Genomic DNA, 21,963 nt, shown 5'->3' with positions numbered 1-21,963 from the left:
TTCCGTTATCTTGTTGCAGGAGCTTTTTGAAAAGAAAAGTTTTTAATAATTTCCAAAAGCAACCATAAACATGTACAGATCTAACAGCCCTTGGAAGACGATTCCACCAATTAGTACACTGATGGGAGAAGTCAGCAGAGAGGACTGTTTTGTAAATAATCTTATTACAATTAAGATGATGGAGAATTAGGAATTCTCTGGATTCAGGGATGGGATTAAATTGGGGAGGTCAATCAAAGGGAGCATATACTCAGGGGCCATACCATAGATAATTTGGAATGCAAAGACATATATAGGGAGGGCCCTGTTTACTAAGGTGTGCTGCCATTTTTAGCGCGTTAATGCAAGAGACACCCATATATTCCTATGGGTATCTCTAGCATTAGTGAGCGATAATTTTTAGCATGCGCTAAAAATGCTAGCACGCCTATAGAGTGGCTTAGGGGCCCTTTTATTAAGAAGCGTAGGCACCTATGTGCGTACAATACACATCAAATTAGAACTACTGCATGGCTACCACATGCCTTAGGCGGTAATTCTAATCTCTACGTGTGTCCAAAAAGTGCCACAGAAAATAATTTCTATTTTCTATCGCGTGACGCTAACCGAGCAGTAATTGGCAGTGTACGCATGCTGATGATTACTGCCCGGTTAACGCGTGAGACCTTACCGCGAACTCAATGGGTGGCGGTAAGGTCTCAGGCCCAAAATGGACATGCGCTGAATTTTATTTTGCCACGTGTCCATTTTGGCAAAAAAGAAAAAAGTCAGACATGCTGAAAAATGGACCTGTGCATGTCCAATACATGCATCTACACCAGTGCATGCCATTTTTCAGCGCACCTTAGTAAAAGGACCCCTTAGTAAACAGGGCCCATTTTGAAGGCAACCCTGGCTTTGATTGGAAGTCAACGTAATAAGTAATGATGATGCCTTGCAGTGCCAGCAAACAAGGAGGAGCAACATGCCAGCAGGAAGGATTTCCCATGCCACAATAAGGTGTGTAAGCCAAAAGAACTGCTGATATCTGCCCATGAGCAAGGGTTTTAGATTAACCTTTTAAAAATGCACTCATGATTAATAAGCAGTATGACCTGAAGGAATTTCTTATTGTTTTGTTTGTACATAAAGGTCATTGAAAAGACCTACAGTCAGCTAATTTTACCTGGGTCCCCTGGAGGTCCTTGTGGCCCTGGTTCTCCAGGAAGTCCCACCACACCTGGATCACATACGGCACAGTGATTTCCTTTGTCACCTGTACAACGACAATTGAATTTTGAATTAAGAAATACACTTTTTAAAGTAAAAAAAAATTTTGCGATACTCAATGATCATCAGTCTTAACCTCTTGAATGTGGCTTTCTGATATTCCAGAAGGTGATGGTGCTAAAGTTCATACAGAGGAATATGATGAGTTTCGTAGACTAGAAGCATTATTGTCAGAATATTTGAGCCTCAAGAAGGGACGATGTCAGCATTAGAAAGACAGTTTTGCTGGGAAACCTTGAAGTGATGAGCTGTTTGGGGAGTCTCATGGGTAGGGGAAAACAAAGATGAGTCAGTAGAGCACTGTCTCAAAGCAGGATGGCCAGGAACCTCAATGATACTGCTTAAGAAAACAGGTTAAAAAAAACCCACCTCACGTTCATCCTGAACCAATATAAAAACAGGGAAATGTATGAACATTCCATGATGCCCAGTTCCTTACTTTGGTACAGAAATTGGCATGAGGTTATGACAATGTTTGCTTTATGAATTTTTGCCTAAGAAATATATCATTAAACATTAGAAATGATTTTTCCCTACAGGAAGAAAGTCAGTCTTTTGGCGACTGTAGGCACGGACTAATGGCAGGACAGTTTTAAAAATGCTCAATGATATTGCAATATGTGCTTTGACCTTCTTAAGATTACAGCTGAAATTAGCTGATCTGGTTCTCTGTAGCAGGGATTCTAAGGGAGTTATCTTAGGTGAGCAACCATGGTCCATGAAGGCCACAACCCTGTTGAGTTTTCAAGGTCTCCACAATGAATATGCAGGTGCTGCTTCTGTTGTATGCAAACAGATCTCATGCATATTCATTGTGGAAATCATGAAAACCTGATTGGGTTGTGACCCTCGAGGACCATGGTTACCCACCCCTATCTTAGAAGCATCTCTGCATTTCAATAGTGGAATTTACATGTTTAAATCACATGCACCTGTAAATGGCTATTTCGTAAAGCCTGTATTGACACGTGGGGATCCATGCCACACACAAATTTTAAGGAGGTGGTTTGGACATGCTTTGGGTGGGACCGAAATCTACATCTTTTCCCTTTGTAAAATGTGGAATGCACATGTATAAGATAAAAGAAATTTGCCATTAGGGTTTGTAATAGCTTAGAAGCTTGTACAATTTTTTAAAAAAGTGCTTGTGTTGGCCAAGATTTTATTCTAGGGATTAAAGGTCCTGTTTACTAAGGTGTGTTAGTGTTTTCAGCATGCCTACACTTAGCACATAAGCTAACCATGTAGGCGCCTGTAGAGATATTGTAGGCACGTACATAATTAACGTACATACATGGCTAATGCTGCTTAGTAAACAGGGCCCTGAGTCATTTTCCTTAATCCCCCAATGCTTATTTATGCCTTCATAGTAATAAAAAAAATTACTAATTGGTGGCACTTATGCATATAGGTTTGTAAAATGAGATGACCACATGAGGAAGCTGCACCACTTAGATGCGGCAGTTGTGAAATTGGCATTTCCACAAGGAAGCTGCCAGGTTCACGTCGCTCATTTTACACCACATGTATATTTGTAAAACGGCTGCTCCCTCTGTAGGTGCCGGCACTTATATGTACACTCCTACGCTTCCTTATCTGTATTTTAAGAAACGTTCCACGGGCCCTGTTTACCAAGGCGTGTTAGCATTTTTAACGCGCCTGCAATTTAGCGCGTGTGCTAACCGTGTAGTCGCTTATAGGGATATTGTAGGCGCATACACAGTTAACGCACGTACATGATTAACACGCGTTAAAGGCGCTAGCTTGCCTATAACATGGCATAGTAAACAGGGCCCCATGTTTGGAAGAGGTTTTTATACAATATTGCTGGAATTGTGCACATCATAACATGGACACTTCTATGTAAAATAGACCTTCACATGTTAGCGACAAAAAAGGCACTAGATCACCTACTTTAAGGGCCTTTTACAAGGCCGAAGTAGCATTTTTAGCTTGTGGTAAAAATCAGCTGGTGGTAAACACTGAGACACCATTTTTATTCCTAAGTAAATGTATTCAGCATTTACCACGAGCTAAAAACGCTAGCGTGGCTTTGTAAAAGCCCCCCTTATTCTCTAGAAGACAATGGAATGAAATTGGTTGGATGGTTACAAAATTTTATTAGTGCGACAGAAAGACACAAGCTAGTTTCCCAATAGGGAACTATTCTAATAAAAATACCTTTTTGCCCCCTCTCTCCTTGAAATCCTTGTTGTCCTTGCTGCCCCGGTAAACCACGATCACCTGGTGCTCCAGGCAGGCATTCTGAGGTTTCATCTACATTTGGAACAAACACAGTAATTCTGACATACAGTTTTATTTAAATGTGTGTTTATTAATTTTCTGAACAATATTAATACATGCAATCAAAGAAAGAAGAAATCACAATACAGGGCCTGAATCCTCCCAATAGGAACAACTAAGAAAGTCTTATAACCTTTCCCACAACAGCAATGCATCTCAAATAAACACCTTAGAACCAACTCATCCCCTTCATCCAATCCCTATCCCCCTCCCCAAAAAGGAGATCTTCACCCAACCGAGGAACACCTACATCCTGGTCCCACTCAAAATCACAACATATTCAAAATGAAACTTTGAGCCCTAGTAGTGAGAGAAGAAATATAAGGGCCCTAGACTGATAAGAAAAGTTTCTTCCTTTTAAGAGACACACCTACCCATCATCACTCCATCAACACTGTATGATTTAACTGAATCCTCCAACCCCAAAAAGAAGGAGAATTTGAAACCGTCCAAACCTTCAGGATTGATTTTTTTTTACCAATAAAGCTGCCTTGCAAATAAAAGCATGGCCACCCCTGCCCTGCAATACAAATAGCTCATATTTGTCTAACAAAAGACCCATAACTGAAAGAGGTATGGGCACTCCCAGGAGGTCCTCTATATAACGGACCACCTGAGTCCAAAAACTTGGACATACAGTTTTAAACCAAGAGATGAAATTGCATTTCATTCCGCCACTACTTCACTGAAAAGTTTTATGAATACTGTGCTTTTTCAAAAGGTATAATATAAAAAAATATATGGGTCAATTTTTAGAGTCCGAAACCAAGTGGTAACTGAACACAAAAAGTCCCACGAAGAATACAACAAACCAAAAAGTGGGAAATGAAGGAGGGCTAGGCAGATCACAGGTTCAACAAGTCACATTTATTCCGTAAACATAAAATATCGAGACTCGACATGGCACTGTGTTTTGGCATACAAAATGCCTGGAGTCTGATGGTGCGGTGATGAGAATGAGATTGTGTAAACAAACTAGGAATTTTGAAGAGGTCTTTAAAAAGACAGTGCATGCTTAGACGATGCACTATCAAAAAGAAAGCAGTTCACACCTAATGCTTCTGTAGTGTAAAAGTACAAGTGTTGCTGCTTCAGCGTAGGAAAAGTTTTTTCTATGCTGAAGCAGCAGCATTTATACTTTGTATGCCGAAACATGGTGCTGTGTCGAGTCTCGATATTTTATGTTTACGGAATAAATGTGACTTGTTGAACCTGTGGTCTGCCTAGCCCTCCTTCATTTCCCACTTTTTGGTTTGTTGTTCGGTTTTCAGAGTCAGCTTGTTGAGTGGAGGAGTGGCCTAGTGGTTAGAGCACCAGTCTTGCAATCCAGAGTTGGCCAGTTCAAATCCCACTGCTACTCCTTGTGATTTTAGGCAAGTCACTTAACCCTCCATTGCCTCAGGTACAAACTTAAGATTGTGAGGTCTTCTGGGACAGAGAAATATCCAGAGTACCTAAGTGTAACTCACGTTGAACTACTACTGAAAAAGATGCGAGCAAAATCTAAATAAATGTTATTTTTTAACATGTAAATGGCCTGTTGTGAAATTCTGACCAGCGTAAAAGTGTGTGTGTCAGTGGGCAGAGCTGGGCCAGAGTACAGGCGGACTTAGCAAGGGCACACATATATTATAAAATATGTCAATTGACTTGTGCATTTAAATATTCTACATGCCGCCATTTACACATCCTTGTCATTACTACTGTTCTCTATATCTGTCCCAGGCACATCTGAATTTTGTCACTGTTTTGGTTCCATCATCTCTGCTGGTATGTTATTTTAGGTATCAGCTGCCTTTAGTAAAACATTATTTCATTCCATCTCCTTTGAGCTTTGAGGTGGCCAACGTCATATTATGGCTTTCTCCTCTTGAAGTTCCTTTAGCTCCTCAATTAGCATTGGAGGGCCCGCACCATTTTGGAGCCCTCTTCTAACTTTATTTAACTTAGTACCTTAGGGGCCCTTAAGGGTTGCAGCACGGCAACCCGGAACCGATGGTAGTTACACCTCCAGAATGATTCATTTCTGATTAATGGGTAATGGTAAGTGCTCCCCCCTGGAAATGGCCATGCAATACGTGTGAACTTAGCGCATGGCCATTTCTTTTTTCAGCCTTTTTACCCGCTGCAGTAAAAGGGGCTCTGGTGTGCAGCAAAAATGGCCGCTGGGCCCCTTTTACCGCAGCTTAGTAAAAGGGCCCCTTATTTTCTTACTCCTGTTACTCTATCTTATCTGTAGGTTCCATCTTTGCTTACACCCTATGCTGTCTATTAAAATGTGTTATTACGTATTGTGTTGACACTGCAATGTAATGGTATGTAAAGAGAATGAAGAGCTAGTTAAGAGGAAATGAAAAGCCCTAATGCAGGACACAAAACGTAGCTATGTCAGCAGCTATCCTTCTACCACGAGATGTGTATACAGTTGGCTTCTTAACGTCTTTAAAAATAAGTGAAAATAAGTATTTTTTGGACAATATTTTACGCATCAGGATTTACACTGTTTTACTTGGCATAACTGCCCGTGACTAAATTTATTCGCGTGGACCGGCGCTCACCATATGCTATATACCGCGCTAAAATTTAGGCTTATTCTAAAAAGTATGCCTAAATTAAGACGTACTTCATAGAATATGCTCAAGCGAATTTCAGTTTGGCGTGATATTTATTATTTATTTATTTGTTACATTTAGAATCTAATTCTTAACTCCCAGGGAATGATATTTAGACTGTAGGAGGTGGCTGGGCTGCCCCCTGCGGTCAGCACTGAGCCCAGATATTCAACCTCGGGCCGTTTGCAGTGATGGGCATTGAGTACTCGGGGTCTTAGTAAAAGGGCACCTAAGTAATCTAGGGCTCCTATTACTAAGTGGCGATTAGCCCAATGCGAGCTTACCACTTGCTAAACAGGCAGTACCGCTGGGCTACTGCAGCAGCCCAGTGGTAGTTCTTACCCCCAGTGCGCACCATTTCCGGCGCTACAAAAATATTTTCATTTTTATTTTTGTAGTGCCGGTGGTGTTTACTTGATGGTAATCAGGCAGTGCCACATGCTGCCCGGTTGTTGCTGGGTTAGCATGGGAGCCCATATGCCACCTCAGTGGGTGGCGGTAAATGCTCCCCCCCCCCCCTGAATGGCCGCATGGCAAATGCTTCACTTGCCGCATGGCCATTTCTTTTTTTTTTTTTTAAACAATCTTTTACCCACTGCGGTAAAAGGCGGCCTCAGCAAGCATCAAAAATAAACTGACGCTAGCACAGGCCCCTTTTGCCACAGCTTAGTAAAAGGACCCCTTAAACTCTCAGCATACTCCTGACCCATCCATTCCCCTCCCACATCCACGCCCCCTAGAAGTTGTGCACGAGAGAATTTATATGCACAATTTCTAGAATATTTTATTATTTATTTATTTGGATTTTGCTCACACCTTTTCAGTACTAGTGCAAGGTGAGTTACATTCATGTACACTGGGTATTTGACTAAAGGCAGTTGGGCATGCGATTGCTAATTGGTGCCAATTAACAACAATTTTAGCAAAGAATTCACTGTCAACTCCAATTAACAGTATAAATTAAGTTGTGCATGCAACTGACCTTATTCTATAAATTCCGTGTGCAAATTTGTGAGCTAAGTACAAATTTGGGCATGCAAGTTTATGGGATTAGAGAGTTGGTTCCTTCAAATGTTTCCAGAAAAATGCTAATAAAACCTTTGGAAACCACTAGCTCTAGCACCAAGCCCTGAAGTGCCCAGCCAGATCACCATCATGCAAATGGATGAACAGACTGACAGAATCAAGCATACCTTCAACAACAGATGCTATTGCTTCTAAATGAAAGGCACATAAAAATGATTCCAGCTTACCTATAGTGCCTGGAGGTCCTGGGAATCCAGGAGGGCCTGGGAAACCGTCTCGTCCCTTCGATCCTTGTAAAGGTAATCCAGGTGTACCCTGTTCACCCTTTATACCCCTTTCGCCAGGAAATCCAGGTGCACCATCACGCCCAGGACTAGATAACCCTGAAATGGAATCAAATAAGATAAGCAGCAAAAGGGTCATGCATAACAATCTAAACTGAAGAAACGTTTGACAGATGACAGACCAACATGGTGCGCATCAGTCTTATGAATGAAAAGCTGGATGTCTCTAAGGTGGAAAACCTCACACCTATTTTTAGCTAAGGTGATTGAGAAGGCTGTACTATCTCAGTTAGCTGAGTTTCTCAATGAACATCAAGTTTTGGACCAATCTCAATTTGGTTTTAAGAGTGAATATGACACAGAATTATTATTGCTTTCTATGACTAATCTCATTCGGGTTGGATTTGACAAAGGAGATACTTTTTTTCTAGTTTCACTGGATATCTCTGCTGCGTTTGACTCCATTAGTCATTCAATTTTGTTGTACAGGTTAAGAAGGATTGGGATTGCAGAAATAGTGGGGAAATGGTTTTCATAATTTTTAGAACAATGGTGTTACAGTGTAGTGCAGGGTAAAGTTATATCTGATTTGACTACTGGTCAGTGGCATAGCCAAGGGTGGGCTGGGGTGGGCCCAGGCCCACCCACTTTAGGTTCAGGCCCACCAAGTAGCAGCACACCTATAAATGTGGCTGGCAGGGACCCCAAGCCCCACCAGCCAAAAACTCCCAACAACTTTTTGCTGCTGGTGAAAATCTGCTATTTAAAAGGAATACGGGGGAGAGGGGATGTTTGAAAGACCATATGGCATGCAGGCGAGAGGGGGAGAAACCAAATTACTTGTAGGACAAGGCGGAGTGCTGCCCACCCACCTTGGGTCCAGGCCCACCCAAACTTGGGTGTCTGGCTACGCCCCTGCTACTGGTATTCCTCAAGGATCTGCCTTACCTGCAATTTTGTTTAATGTTTTTCTCCTTCCATTATGTACACTTTCAAGGGTTTGGGAATTCACTATCGTATCTATGCAGATGACACCCAATTTTTCTTTAAAATTGAGAACTTGGTAAAAGAGAGTATCCAGGCTTTATGCTCATACTTGAAGACAATCAAGCAATGGATGAGAGCGAACCATCTTATTCTGAATATGGCGAAAACACAGGTTATTGTCTTATCTTGCTCTATATTAGCAGATGTTCCAGATTCCTTCTCTACAGATGGTAGTGAGGTTGTCTTTAGAAAGAATATTCAATCTCTGGGTGTTTTGATTGATTCATCATTGAATATGAAATCTCAAGTACCTAAAGTGATTAGTAGTGTATTCTTCAAATTAAAACCTGTTAGAAGATCAAGGGATTACTTATCCTTTGAGAATTTTTGTTTAGTGGTTCAAAACATAGTAATGCCTCACTTTGATTACTGTAACGCTAGGGTTACCAAAATATGCCTTACAATCATTACAGAGTGCATAAAACGCTGCTGTTGGTGTACTTTTGGGAATGGGCCATTTTGATCATATTACCCCTGCTCTTGTTTCTTTAAATTAACTGTCCATTGTGTATAGATTGCAATATAAGATCTTATTATTGGTATTCAAAGTGATAACTGATAAAAATTTCTCCGGTGATTTCAGCAAGTTTACATTTGCATCAACCTTCTAGTTCCTTGAGGTCTGGATCTTCTAACATGTTTGATGTTCCTTCTTTCAAGACTGCTTTTTTTTTTTTTGGGGGGGGGGGGGGGGGTATAAGTACAGGAACTCAATCTTTTACATTGCAGGACCAAGTCTGTGGAATTACTTACCTGCTCAGCTTCAAGTCTTATGAAATAAGGATGACTTTAGAAAGGCTTTGAAAACTGTTCTGTTTCAGCAAGCGTTTGATATTTTTCCTTATGGGGTTAGCCCTGGATTGTTTGCATACTGTTGGATTTTGATGTTTTAGCAGATATTGTTGTTCATGAAGTGTGTATTATAATTAGGGCTGTAAACTGTCCCCCGCTCAGGACTGTAGATGTGCGGATTATACATTTTTTAAATAAACAAATAAAGAGCCTATTGGGTACTTTGCACTTGTGACTGGAAGGTAAAAGGGAATGACATCTAGATGAACTAGTGTACCAGGTACTGAGTCTAGAATTCCACCACTGGCATAATACATGCTCCAGGTGCAATGAATATTTCCAACCAGCGTAGATCAGTAGTTGATACAAACAAATCTTTATTGTAGAGTTTCAACCTAATGCAATGCCCGAAACAGGCCGTGTTTCACCCACAAGGGGGCTGTGTCAGGGGCTATGTGGTGTAAATATTGATCTTCACCACCAAAAAACTTTGTAGTGTACATAAATCTTCAACACAAAAAAATGCTCCCCCTCCCAACCCAAGCAATACTGACGTACTGTATGCCTGTGAGGATGCTGCCATCTCCTGGAGAGAAGTTTATTTTTGTGTTGAAGATTTATATACACTACAAAGTTTTCCATTGGTGAAGATCAGTATTTACATCAAAGCCCCTAACGCAGCCCGCTTGTGGGTGAAACATGGCCTATGTCGGGCATTGCATTAAGTTGAAACTCTACAATAAAGATTTGTTTGTAACAACTACTGATTTGCTCTGTTTATTTCCACATTGGAATTTGCGGATCGGCTACCTTGTTGCTTCCTGGGACCTTATTTCCAACCAGATACTGAATATTACACTAAGACACATTACAAATACGGAGGGGACTATGAGGTAAAAAGCATTTAGGGGCCCATTAATGAAAGTGTGCTAAATAGCACGGGTTTTAGTGTGCAAGAACCATTAGCTTAGACCCACGCTAATGACTACCATGGATTAAAACACCAATGCAGTAAGAGCCCTGTGCTATGAGACAAAGACTAGGTGGGGTATGGATGCATGGTAAGTAATGTGCGCTGTGAAATGTGCAGTTAGTGCCAAGGCTCTTAACACACAGTAGGGAACTTGTCTGAGTAGAAATTGCAGGGGGAATGCTGGACACACCCTCAACAATTGCTGCACGACCTTTGCATTCACCAAGTTAGCACATGGTAACTGTCAAAATTTAGTGTACTTTAGTTAAAGGGCCCCACTAGCTTTGAAGGGTAGGCTGGGTCCATTTTGGTAGGCTTTATGTGCTTAAATTAATTAAAAGTCTCAGTCAATTCCACTACAGTTTTCAAAAGTTCTGTTCCAGGTACATGACAGTCTATTCAATTCTTAAACTGCATTCAACTGTAGCAGAAAAATATTCTTGTGTCCTATTAGTGAGTCTACTGTATGAATGCTGAATGCAACTAGTATTCTATCAAAGGGGTAATTTTATAAAATATTTTCCATGTGTAAAGCATGTTTTACATGCAGAAAAGGGATCTTAAAGCTTGTGTGGCCAAATATGCATGCATTAGTATCTGCAGACAAGATGGCCCATAATATTGTGTGTAGGTGTTTCTAGTGCTGTAATTTGTGCAAAACCGGTGTGCAGTTGTGATGTACATGCATATTTTGGAGCAGGTGTAACTTTATGCATTAATGGGGGTCACTGTACAAACCAATTTTATAAAGGCACATGGATGCCTATGTAGCCTTTATAAAATAGATTATTTCAAAGTCTAATTCAGGCTCCAATTAAATTTTATCTCATTTTATTTATTAAAATATGCAAACTAATCTAAGAAGAATTACAATAAATAATATTAGTATTATATAAAAATTTGGATTGATGATTTATGGTGGGTTTTGCCCATAAAAGAGTTTTTTGGTTTCCACCTCCAAGATTACTTTAAGGATTTACACCCTGTTGTCTGATATTACTTTGATATTACTTCAAGAATTTACACCCCCGATGGTCTGATATTACTTTGACATTACTTCAACAACTTACTCCCCTGATGGTCCGATGTTACTTTACAATTACTTCAAGGATTTACTACTCTGATGGTCTGATATTACTTTAAAGTGTAAATTATGGGATAAATAACTTGTGGAAATTTGGCCTTTAAAAAACAGCCATAATATAAGAACCTTTTTAGACATCTCACATGGACACTTTGTTATAAAATTAGACTCCGCCCCCCCAAGTGTGTTTTTGTTTCAATTTTTTAGAAATATAACAAGGATTATTTAAAACTAGACCTTAGAATCTGATTAAACTTACTGTGAAGAATTGAAAAACACACGTTTTGCATTGTCATTCTGTCTTTGTCAAACAAGGCATAAGCAAAAGAACCTTCTAACACATAGCAAAGTAATCTCTGCTCACTTGTAATCAATTAACAGGAGTGAAAGTTTACAGGAAGTCCACTGAGACACTCAGCAGTACCCCCACAACCTAGATACCCACACAGTCCCATGTTTAGAGGATATGGAAATGTAATAAGGGTAATAAAAAGAAACCAGAATACATTTTATTTACCTGGAGGACCTGGATATCCCTGTAATCCCTGAAGACCTAAGGAGGGATAAAAGGTTCTGATTGATTGCTTGATTTCTTTGAGACAAAGACTTATAAAGCATGCCAGGAAGAAAAGACATTTTTGGAAGCATGACTTTAAGTTGACTATCTAACCTGCCTGACCACTCCTAGGTAGAGGAAATTATTCTGAGAGCAAAATGCGCACTAGAGGTTAACTGGAACTGCATGAATAAAACCTCTGAATTTAAGCCAGATAGGTTTTTTTTTTTAATGGCTACAGATCACTAAAAGAAACTATTTATTTTCAGTTAGCCAATGTAAGGGGTTGTCAGGCATACAGGGAACAATTTAGTAACAAGTAGAATTGTCATTGTGAAATAGAAGCTGTCTTGAGCATTTGATTTATACATTTTCTTCAGTGCATTGCATTAGTTCAGGGATGCCCAAACTCAGAGCTCAAGGGCACAACCCAGTTTGGTTTTCAAGAGTTTCACAATGAATATGTTTGAAATCTATTTTCATGCACTGTCTCCACTGAATGCAATCAGACCTTGTGCATATTCCCAGGGGATATGCTGATAGACTGGATGGAATCTATTTTTGGGTCCTTCTGTTGAAAGTTTGTATCAATTATCACTAATTTCACTAAAATCAGATTAGAACTGTACCTTTTAGACCTTGTTCACCCTTTATTCCTGGAAAACCAGGAGAGCCAGGATCTCCTTTTTCACCAATGATTTCTTCTAATCCATCACGCACTACCTGAAGTAAACATCAGAAGGAACAACAATATAATTTTCATAGGAATCTGTAATCAGGTGAAATACAAATAGCACAGACAGGGCCAAAAGATCACAGGGAAATGTTGCACCGATGTAAACCCTAGATGGATCCTGAACCACAGAAGGGTCGGTCTGACAAGCATTTTATCGTTCACCTAAAAATACTGCAAAGAGTTCAAAACTAAAATAACTATTCCTAAGAATTCAATGGGTTTTGAATGGGAATCCAGATAACGGTGTTTGACAGATAGCAGTGAGGAATGAATGCAGGCGCTCTAGTGTATAATTATGTTACTGCTCACAGTAGGGGTGTGCCTAGAAAAAACCTGAGGGTTGATATTCAGCTGTGGTGGTGAGCATTATTTCTGGATATTCAATGCTGGGCTACGTCCAGACACTCACATTGAAAATCTGGGTTTATGCAGCAAGCTGTGACATTCAGCACTTAAGTGCTTTAGGGTCCTGTTTACAAACATGTGCTAACGTTTTTAGCTCACACTGTGTAAACGCCTATAAGAATATTATGCACATCTACATGGTTAGTGTGTGCTAAAAACACTAGCGCACCTTTGTAAACAGGGCCCTAAGTGACACCACATAAAGATAGAACTGACTTTCATGCAGTCTGATTTGACCGCTTAACTTAGGGTTTTTTTACAAAGGCGCGCTACCGTTTTTTTAGTACGTGCTAAAAATTCACATGCGCTAAACACTAGCACACTTATTTTCGAAAGAGAAGGGCGCCCATCTTCTGACACAAATTGGGAGATGGGCGCCCTTCTCCTAAGGGCAGCCAAATCAGTATAATCGAAAGCCGATTTTGGCCAGTCTCAACTGCTTTCCATCGCGGGGATGACCAAAATTCAAGGAGGCGTGTCAGCAGTGTACTGAAGGTGGGACCGGGGTTGGGTTAAGAGATGGGCGTCCTCGGCCGATAATGGAAAAAAGAAGGGCAGCCCTGACGAGCATTTGGCCAACTTTACTTGGTCCCTTTTTGTTCACGACCAAGCCTTGAAAAGGTGCCCGAACTGACCAGATGACTACCGGAGGGAATCGGGGATCACCTCCCCTTATGCTCCCAGTGGTCACCAACCCCCTCCCACCCAAAAAAAAAAAAAATTACAAACATTTTTTGCCAGCCTCTATGCCAGCCTCAAATGTCATACCCAGCTCCATCACAGAACTATGCAGGTCCCTGGAGCAGTTTTTAATGGGTACTGCAGTGCACTTCAGGCAGGCGGACCCAGGCCCATCCCCCCCCTTCCTGTTACACTTGTGGTGGTAAATGGGAGCCCTCCAAAACCCACCACAAACCCACTGTACCCACATGTAGGTGCCCCCCTTTACCCTTTAAGGGCTACGGTACTGTTGTACAGTTGTGGGTAGTGAGTTTTGGGGGGGTTGGGGGGGCTCAGCACACAAGGTAAGGGAGCTATGCACCTGGGAGCAATTTCTCAAGTCCACAGTAGTGCCCCCTAGGGTGCCCGGTTGGTGTCCTGGCATGTGAGGGGGACCAGTGCACTACAAATGCTGGCTCCTCCCATGACCAAATGGTTTGGATTTGGCCGGCTTTGAGATTGCCAGCCTCGGTTTCCATTATCGGCGAAAACCGAGGTCGGCCATCTCTAAGTCTGGCGATCTCAACATTTAGGTCAACCATCTGTAAGGTTGACATAAATGTTGAGATTTGGCCGGTCTCGACCGTATTATCGAAAGATGTACGCCATCTTGTTCGATAATACGGTTGGCTCCGCCCGTTCCCAGGGCCGTCCCCGGAGATGGGTGCCCTTAGAGATGGGCGCCCCTGTTCGATTATACCCCTCTATGATTCCCAAATGAATATAATGGGTGTCTTAGCGGTTAGCACATGATAATTTTTAGCACGCACTAAAAACGCTAGCACACCTCTGTAAGGTTGACATAAATGTTGAGATTTGGCCAGCCTCGACCATATTATCGAAAGATGTACGCCCATCTTGTTCGATAATACGGTTGGCTCTGGCCCTTCCCGGGGCCGTCCCCGGAGATGGGTGCCCTTAGAGATGGGCGCCCCCGTTCGATTATGCCCCTCTATGATTCCCAAATGAATATAATGGGTGTCTTAGCGGTTAGCACATGATAATTTTTAGCACGCACTAAAAACACTAGCGCACCTCTGTAAAAGTGGCCCTTAGTTAAGTGCTGAATATTGGCACTTAACCACATAAGTACCAACCCCGCTCCTGGACTGTCAATAAAATAGCCAGCTCTCAGAGGCACTAGCCAGCTAAGTGCCGCTGAATATCATTGATAAGAATATAAGAGTAGCCATACTGGGTCAGATCAATGGTCCATCTAGTCCAGTATCCTGTTTCCAACAGTGACCAATCCAGGTCACAAGTACCTGGCAGAAACCCAACTCGTGGCAACATTCCATGCTACCAATCCCAGGGCAAGCAGTGGCTTCCCCACGTCTGTCTCAATATCAGACTATGGACTTTTCCTACAGGAACTTCTCCAAACCTTTTTAAACCCACCAAGATACGCTAATCGCTGAGAGAAAACATTTCCTCCTATTTGTTTTAAAAGTATTTCCATGCAACTTCCTTGAGTGTCCCTTAGTCTCTGTACTTTTGGAACGAGTAAAAAAAAGTGATTCACTTCTACTCGCTCTACACCACTCAGGATTTGGTAGACCTCAATCATATCTCCCGGAAACGGTGAACATTTTGCTGATCGCCGCTGTCATTATTCCTGGATATTCTGTACCAGGCTATGTCTGGGCATCAGCACTAACTATCCAGTTTATGCGACACTGGCTGTTAAGTCAGTATTCAGAATTTAATCAGCCATGGGTTGCCGTTTCATGGGTTGCACGATCATACCTAAACCTCCACTACCCAAGCAGCAAAAGACTCAAATACAAATCCACCTATGCAACCAGCTCTTCCTACCTAAGCGCACAACTATGGAACTCATTACCAAAAGCAGTAAAAACTACGCTCGGCCACCTAAATTTTCGGAAAGCACTAAAGACAGACTTATTCAGAAGAGCATACCCCACTGACCCAGCATAAAAATACCGGTCACTTGCGACACAATATAACCAAAGACCGTAACGGACATTACCTGACTCTTCTTCCCCCTTTCCCTCTCTAAGTCCCCCCAACTGTTTCCTACCATACATATACCTCATTATACCACAATATCACTTTGTATTCATTCATACTATGTATTTGTTCAAACCGTAACCGGCTAACGCCGTTAACGGTTATATGTAAGCCACATTGAGCCTGCAAAAGGTGGGAGAATATGGGATACAGAAGTAACAAATAATAATAATAATATAAAGATGTGTTTTATGAGGTCCTGTTTATGCGGTTACCCTAACCAGTTACAGTAAGTGCCGAATATTGGCACTTAACCAAATGCTGACTCTGCCCCAGAACCCCCAAATTTCTGGCTTTCACTTAGGTACTAACTTCTAATTTTCAGCGGCAGTAACTAGTTAAGTTCAAATCCCAAGAACAGAAAAATATCTACTGTATCTAAATACATAAGACACCTGCAAGCCTAAAGGCTACTGAATGGTGTATATTCAGGTACAGTAGGTATTTTTCTGTTTCTGGAGGGCTCACAATTACAAAAACAAACAGTTAAAATTGGATTTGGACTGAGGTTCCTTTGATTTACAGTCCACTGCACTAACCACTAGGCTGCCCCTCTGCTTTGCATGTAAGTCCGTGTGGCCATTTTCTAAGAATGTTGCCATACAAACATCCATGTCCCTCTCCCCCCCCCCTTTCATAATTTGGATGTTGCAGTTTGTAAAACAGCTGTTCATACTGGACATCTCCAGCACACAGATGTCCATCTCATGTATTTTCAAACAAAATATCTCTACATATTTCCTGTTCAAAATTGCATGCGAGATGGATGTTCATTTGGGACATTCTGATGTGGTCGTCCCTATTCTAACTTGGATGTCCTTTCGAAAATGCCCCTCCACGTGTAGCTGTATCTACTCCATCTCTAAAGTGCTTTTCAATAATGGGTCTAAAGTAAAAGAAAATCAACAGAAGAGATTAAGAGCTACCGAAGCTTCATTGAAAAGGGGACCCATCTCATCACTGAATGAAATATTTGAACTCCATCCTAAGCTATGATTCAGGTTCACATCAATGAAACAGTTTTAAACAACCACCAACCAAGAACTTGATCTTTGAACCTTCGTTTAAGTAGATGTAAAATGTGGCTTTCTATTCTATTCAGGGTACTTATATCTTGCTAAAATCAATAAACAGTCTAAGCAGGTTACGTAAGTATAAAACATAAACTGGAGAGTTAGGAAAGTTAAACAGAGAGGTGTGGTAGCCGTGTTAGTCCACTCTTAAAGGTTATCAATAGAAATCAAACAAACTAAAACAAAAATTAGTCATCTGAGTACTTATCAAAGAGATACGTTTTCAATCCTTTGCGGAATTGTAAATAACTTGAGATCATATCAACTTGTACAGGTATAAATTTCCACAACTTACTAGCCTGAAAAGAAACAGAATTGTCATGGATTCTTTTATAATGAATTTTCCTAACAAATGGAAGCCCCAACAATAAAGCAGAATGGAAACGAGAGCTCCTTTGCAATGCTGAATAAGCTATCAACTGCGGAACCAAAGAGGAACAATTCCCCTGCAATATGTTAAACACAATGCAGGCAATCTTAAAAACTATGCAAGCAGAAACTGGTAACCAATGCCACATTTACTTCCCAGGGTGCAAACAGATTACACTTACAATGAAGATTTCCTGTGAAAGCTTGTTCCGGGGCCAATGTAACGTGACAACAGTTAAAATTAGTGCTAAAAATTTAGCATCAATTTTCTACTATCGAAGTAGGCTTATTTCTAAAGTTACACACAACTGAGATTTACATGCATGTGTGTGTGTGTGTGCGGGGGGGGGGGGGTTGTTTTGTTTTTAAAATTAATAATTCACAAATAGGAGCCTCGTGCCTCAAAAATTACTCCAGGCTATCAAGTAAAAACACTGTATCGACTGTACTTACAATTCCTGGAGGTCCTTGAGGACCTATTTCACCCTTGTCTCCCTGCAAAGAAATAAAGTTTACTATATGATTATTCAGGAATAGTTCAGTTATTATCTGTTCAAAGCTATGCAAAATATGAAATTTCAAACTGCAATATTTCACTAGCTTGGCAAACTCGAGCAGTAATCCAGCTTCTCTGTATTATCTCTTGATTTGGAGTTCGATATTTGAAGGTAAGCCTTGAGAAATAATTTCAAAACATCTATATTCTACCTTTACATTAGCATGAGTAAACAAGATAGATTACCACATAAAAAAACATAAAACACAATAACATCCTCATACACAAAGGAGAGATTTTTTTTCAAAGTATCAACATGTGAAAATAGTGACATTTACATATGTAGACTGTAAATGGCGATTTCAGAAATCCACTATTGACACGTGTTGATCCACACCACACTGATTTCAAGGGGTCGTGGTTTGGGCCCCAGGGTTAACGTTAGGAGGGTGCTAGGTGTTTCGTGACAGATCGCCTTTAGTATTGCTATTATCGTGCTCTCTTCATGACAGCGAGATCTCTTTTGTATTTTAGAAAGAGATCTCACTCTTTAAAAGCTTTTACATGTACACCTAATTACAACTGTAACATGAACCATTAAAAAAATGCTAAGCTCCACAAACTGATTATTGTGCACCAGCTTTGGAAGGATACACATCAATGCAAGAAAAGTGCATAAGGATCATACAGTCTCTAGAATCCAGCTGAGCATGCTTCCAGTGACTACACAAAACTTGGTTCTAACATTTTTAAAGCACATACATTTCATCTCACCCACTGTTTGCCTTGCACACATCTTCTCAAGAATACATCTTGAGATGAGTTTTCAATAACCTGTTCAATGAGCCCACACAAGCCTCTGACAAGTGAAACTAGACTGCATCCATACCCTGAAGTTTAAACTTGTTTATAAAGTGCAGTGAGAAGCCTGGGTGACCTGCCCCAACTGCTTCCTTCCTCAGTCTGATACCTTTCTGTCCCTCTGTTCTCCAGCTTCCTTTCCTCTTTCTTTTACATCTCCCTTGTCTCATTCCATCCTTCTCTCTTTTGAATACTGTACACTACCATGAATGTTTCAATTACTATGGCAAAGGTGTAAGCTACCTGATTATATGAGAGCTGTAAGGATTTGCCGTACATTACTAAACTGGGGAATCAACTACTCACCTTCAAACCATAGTGGCCTGGTGTTCCTGGAAACCCTCGTTCACCAGGTGGACCCTGTATAACAGAAGCATACTTTTCAATAGTTCTGCCACATTGCTGTTTGAGTTCAATATTATGGGTGTTGAACAAAATATTTAAAAAATATATTTACATGAAAACTAAAAGCAATTACCATTTTAAAGTTGGAAAACTGAGCCTAAATTTCTATTTGGATTCAGCTCACACTTTTTCAGTAGTAGGTCAAGGTGAGTTATATTCATGTACACTGGCATTTCCCTGTGCCTAGGGGGCTTATAATTTAATTCTGTACCTGAGGCAATGGAGAGTTAAATGACTTGCCCATGAATACAAGGAGCTGCAGTGGAATTGGAACCAACCCCCCATGGTTATCAGCCTGGTGCTCTAACTCTTAGGTTAATCTCTCACTATGTCTATACACAGATGCCATAAAATTACATGTGCTCTTGACAACATGTATACTTATATGTGTCTATAACCTTCCAGGGTGTAGCTATGTGGGGCCACGGGGGCCTGGGCCCCCATAGATTTGTCCCTGGACCCCCCTGCCAACAACCCTCTCGACCCCCCTCCCGTCGCCAACCCGCCCTCGCCGCCGCCTACCTTTGTTGGCAGGGGACCCCCAACCCCCGCCAGCCGAGGTCTTCTTCTTCCTTCGTTCTGTTTCTGAGTCTGACATCTTGAACGTTGTATGTACAGGACGTCAGACTCAGAAACAGAACAAAGGAAGAAGAGGACCTCGGCTGGCGGGGGTTGGGGTGCCCTGCCAGCAAAGGTAGGCGATGGCGGGGGAGGGTTGGCAGCAGGAGGGGGTCGAGAGGGTCGTCAGCAGTGGGGGGTCAAAGTTGGTGGTGTTGGTGGCGGTGGCAGGGGGGGTCGGCAATGGCAGGGGGGTCGGCGGCTCTGGGGGTGGGGGCTAAAATGTGCCCCCTCACCTCGGGCTCTGGACCCCCCTCCTGCCGAAGTCTGGCTACGCCCCTGATACCCTGTATAATTTTTCAAATTTAAAACATACTTTACACATGGAAATGCTTTCTAAATTTATCCCCTTAAGGGGGTATGGACTTCCTGTAGTTACTGTAAGCTTTTAAGGGCTGAAAAGTTGAAAAATCTTACTAAAAAGTTTTTACTGTTCTCAAAATGCAGGCTGTACAAGGAAGACTAAGGTGCCTTTGATGTAGAACCATGGTAATAGTATATCTATTCTTGAATACTGCCAGACATGCTAGCTATAGCAAAATTACCGTTGACTAGTTCTCTGTTACACAATGGCATAAAAACTGATATATAATTTAAAAATAGAAAAGAGAATTTTAGATACTTACATCAAATCCATCTTCTCCCTTTTCCCCATCTTTGCCAAGTTTTCCCTGCACAAGGCAAAATGGAACACAGAAGAACCTGAGCTGTCATCTCCTTTATATCTTGACTGACACCAACTGCTAAAAATAAAGAGCTCAGGAGGCTGGATATATACCCTCTAATCCAGTGGTTCCCAAACCTGGTCTTGGAGGCATCCCAGCCAGTCAGATTTTCAGACTATCCGCAATGAATATTCATGAGAGAATTTTGCATACATTGCCTTCAATACATGCAAATCTCTCTCATTCAGTGGCGTTCCTAGGGGGGGGCGGTGGGTGCGGTCCGCCCCGGGTGCACGCTGCCGGGGGGGTGCCGCGCGCGCCTGTCCTCCATTGTTCCATGCTTCTTCTCTGCCCCAGAACAGGTTACTTCCTGTTCCGGGGCAGAGAAGAAGCATGGAACAACAGAGGACAGGTGCGCATGGCACCCCCCCCCCCCCCCCGGCGGCGTGCACTCGGCGGGGGGGTTCCTTCGTGGGGGTGTCCTTTCACCGGGGGGGGGTCCGCGCTGCATCGGGGGGGGGGTGCCAGCCCCCCTAGGAATGCCACTGCTCTCATGAATATTCATTGTGAATATCCTGAAAACCTGACTGGCTGGGGTGCCTCCCGGACCAGGTTTGGGAACCACTGCTCTAATCTATAATCTTGTGCACCATATTTGTGGTTAACACGCAAAATTACACACACAGGTTACAGGATAGTGTCAGCTGTGCACGTAACTTAACTGTTAAATTAGGTGTTAATTGATGTTATGTTATGTTATATCATATCTTCTATTCTGCCACTACCTCCACAGTTCAGGGCGGATTACATCAACAAGAGACCGGACTAACAGGTTCCAGGAATTACATTACAAAATAAACAATAAAAACAACTAAACTATAATACACTGAAAATAGGCAAAATGTATAATAACCAATATTAATTAGAATCAGAATTTGAAAGGCCAAATTTATGAAAAAAACCAAGCCTTCAAATTTTTCCTAAAGCTGAGGTAATATCTACAGGCCCTGAGAAATAAAGGTAATGAATTCCAAATTTCTGCCATTTGATACTGTACAGATGCAGAGGAATGTTTGATTGACTTTAGCTAAAATTTGAGTTATTTGGCACTATTTTTTTTGTTACATTTGTACCCCACGCTTTCCCACTCAAGGCAGGCCCAATGCGGCTTACATGGAGCAATGGAGGGTTAAGTGACTTGCCCAGTCACGAGGAGCTGCCTGTGCCTGAAGTTGACACTAATATTCCATTTCGGTATAATGTAAGCCACATTGAACCTGCAAAAAAGGTGGAAAATGTGGAATACAAATGCAACAAATAAATAAAAACAAATAAATAGTATTCTATAACCTTAGTGTGTGCTTTCTATAGCATGCAACTACTTGGGGATGTGGACATGAGAGGGGCATGGGCAGGTCAGGAGAGTGCCTAGCACTTACACGTGAAGGTTATACACAGTGATGCCCTAATCTAGGTTGTCAATGTGTAAACCTACTAGTATTATGGAATTGTTTTATTATATTATGCAGTGAGAAGGAATTGCAAATGGGGTTTTTTTTCCTGATCACAGTAACAAACACTAGCAAAAAAGACACTTCCAGTCATGGCTTCCTGTTCAGGATGTGAATTCATTAGCA

At 41.5% G+C, this 21,963-nt stretch overlaps 1 protein-coding gene across 1 annotated transcript in view; it reads right to left on the bottom strand.

The window, feature by feature from the left end:
• Positions 1–21,963, bottom strand: part of COL4A1 (collagen type IV alpha 1 chain) — a 363,110-nt gene that overhangs the window by 131,115 nt on the left and 210,032 nt on the right. The window contains exons 16-23 of the mRNA XM_030201564.1: positions 20,288–20,332; positions 18,945–18,998; positions 17,735–17,776; positions 12,577–12,670; positions 11,909–11,944; positions 7,439–7,594; positions 3,451–3,546; positions 1,166–1,255 (exon numbers count right to left, since the gene is read on the bottom strand). Of these exons, the coding sequence (XP_030057424.1) occupies positions 1,166–1,255; positions 3,451–3,546; positions 7,439–7,594; positions 11,909–11,944; positions 12,577–12,670; positions 17,735–17,776; positions 18,945–18,998; positions 20,288–20,332 (613 nt within the window). The remainder of the gene's footprint in view (positions 1–1,165; positions 1,256–3,450; positions 3,547–7,438; positions 7,595–11,908; positions 11,945–12,576; positions 12,671–17,734; positions 17,777–18,944; positions 18,999–20,287; positions 20,333–21,963) is intronic.

The sequence above is a fragment of the Microcaecilia unicolor genome, chromosome 4 (assembly GCF_901765095.1).
Source record: "Microcaecilia unicolor chromosome 4, aMicUni1.1, whole genome shotgun sequence".
In the NCBI taxonomy this organism is placed as follows: domain Eukaryota; kingdom Metazoa; phylum Chordata; class Amphibia; order Gymnophiona; family Siphonopidae; genus Microcaecilia; species Microcaecilia unicolor.
The sequence above is the reverse complement of the archived record's forward strand: the minus strand, read 5'-3'. Positions and strand labels throughout refer to the sequence as shown.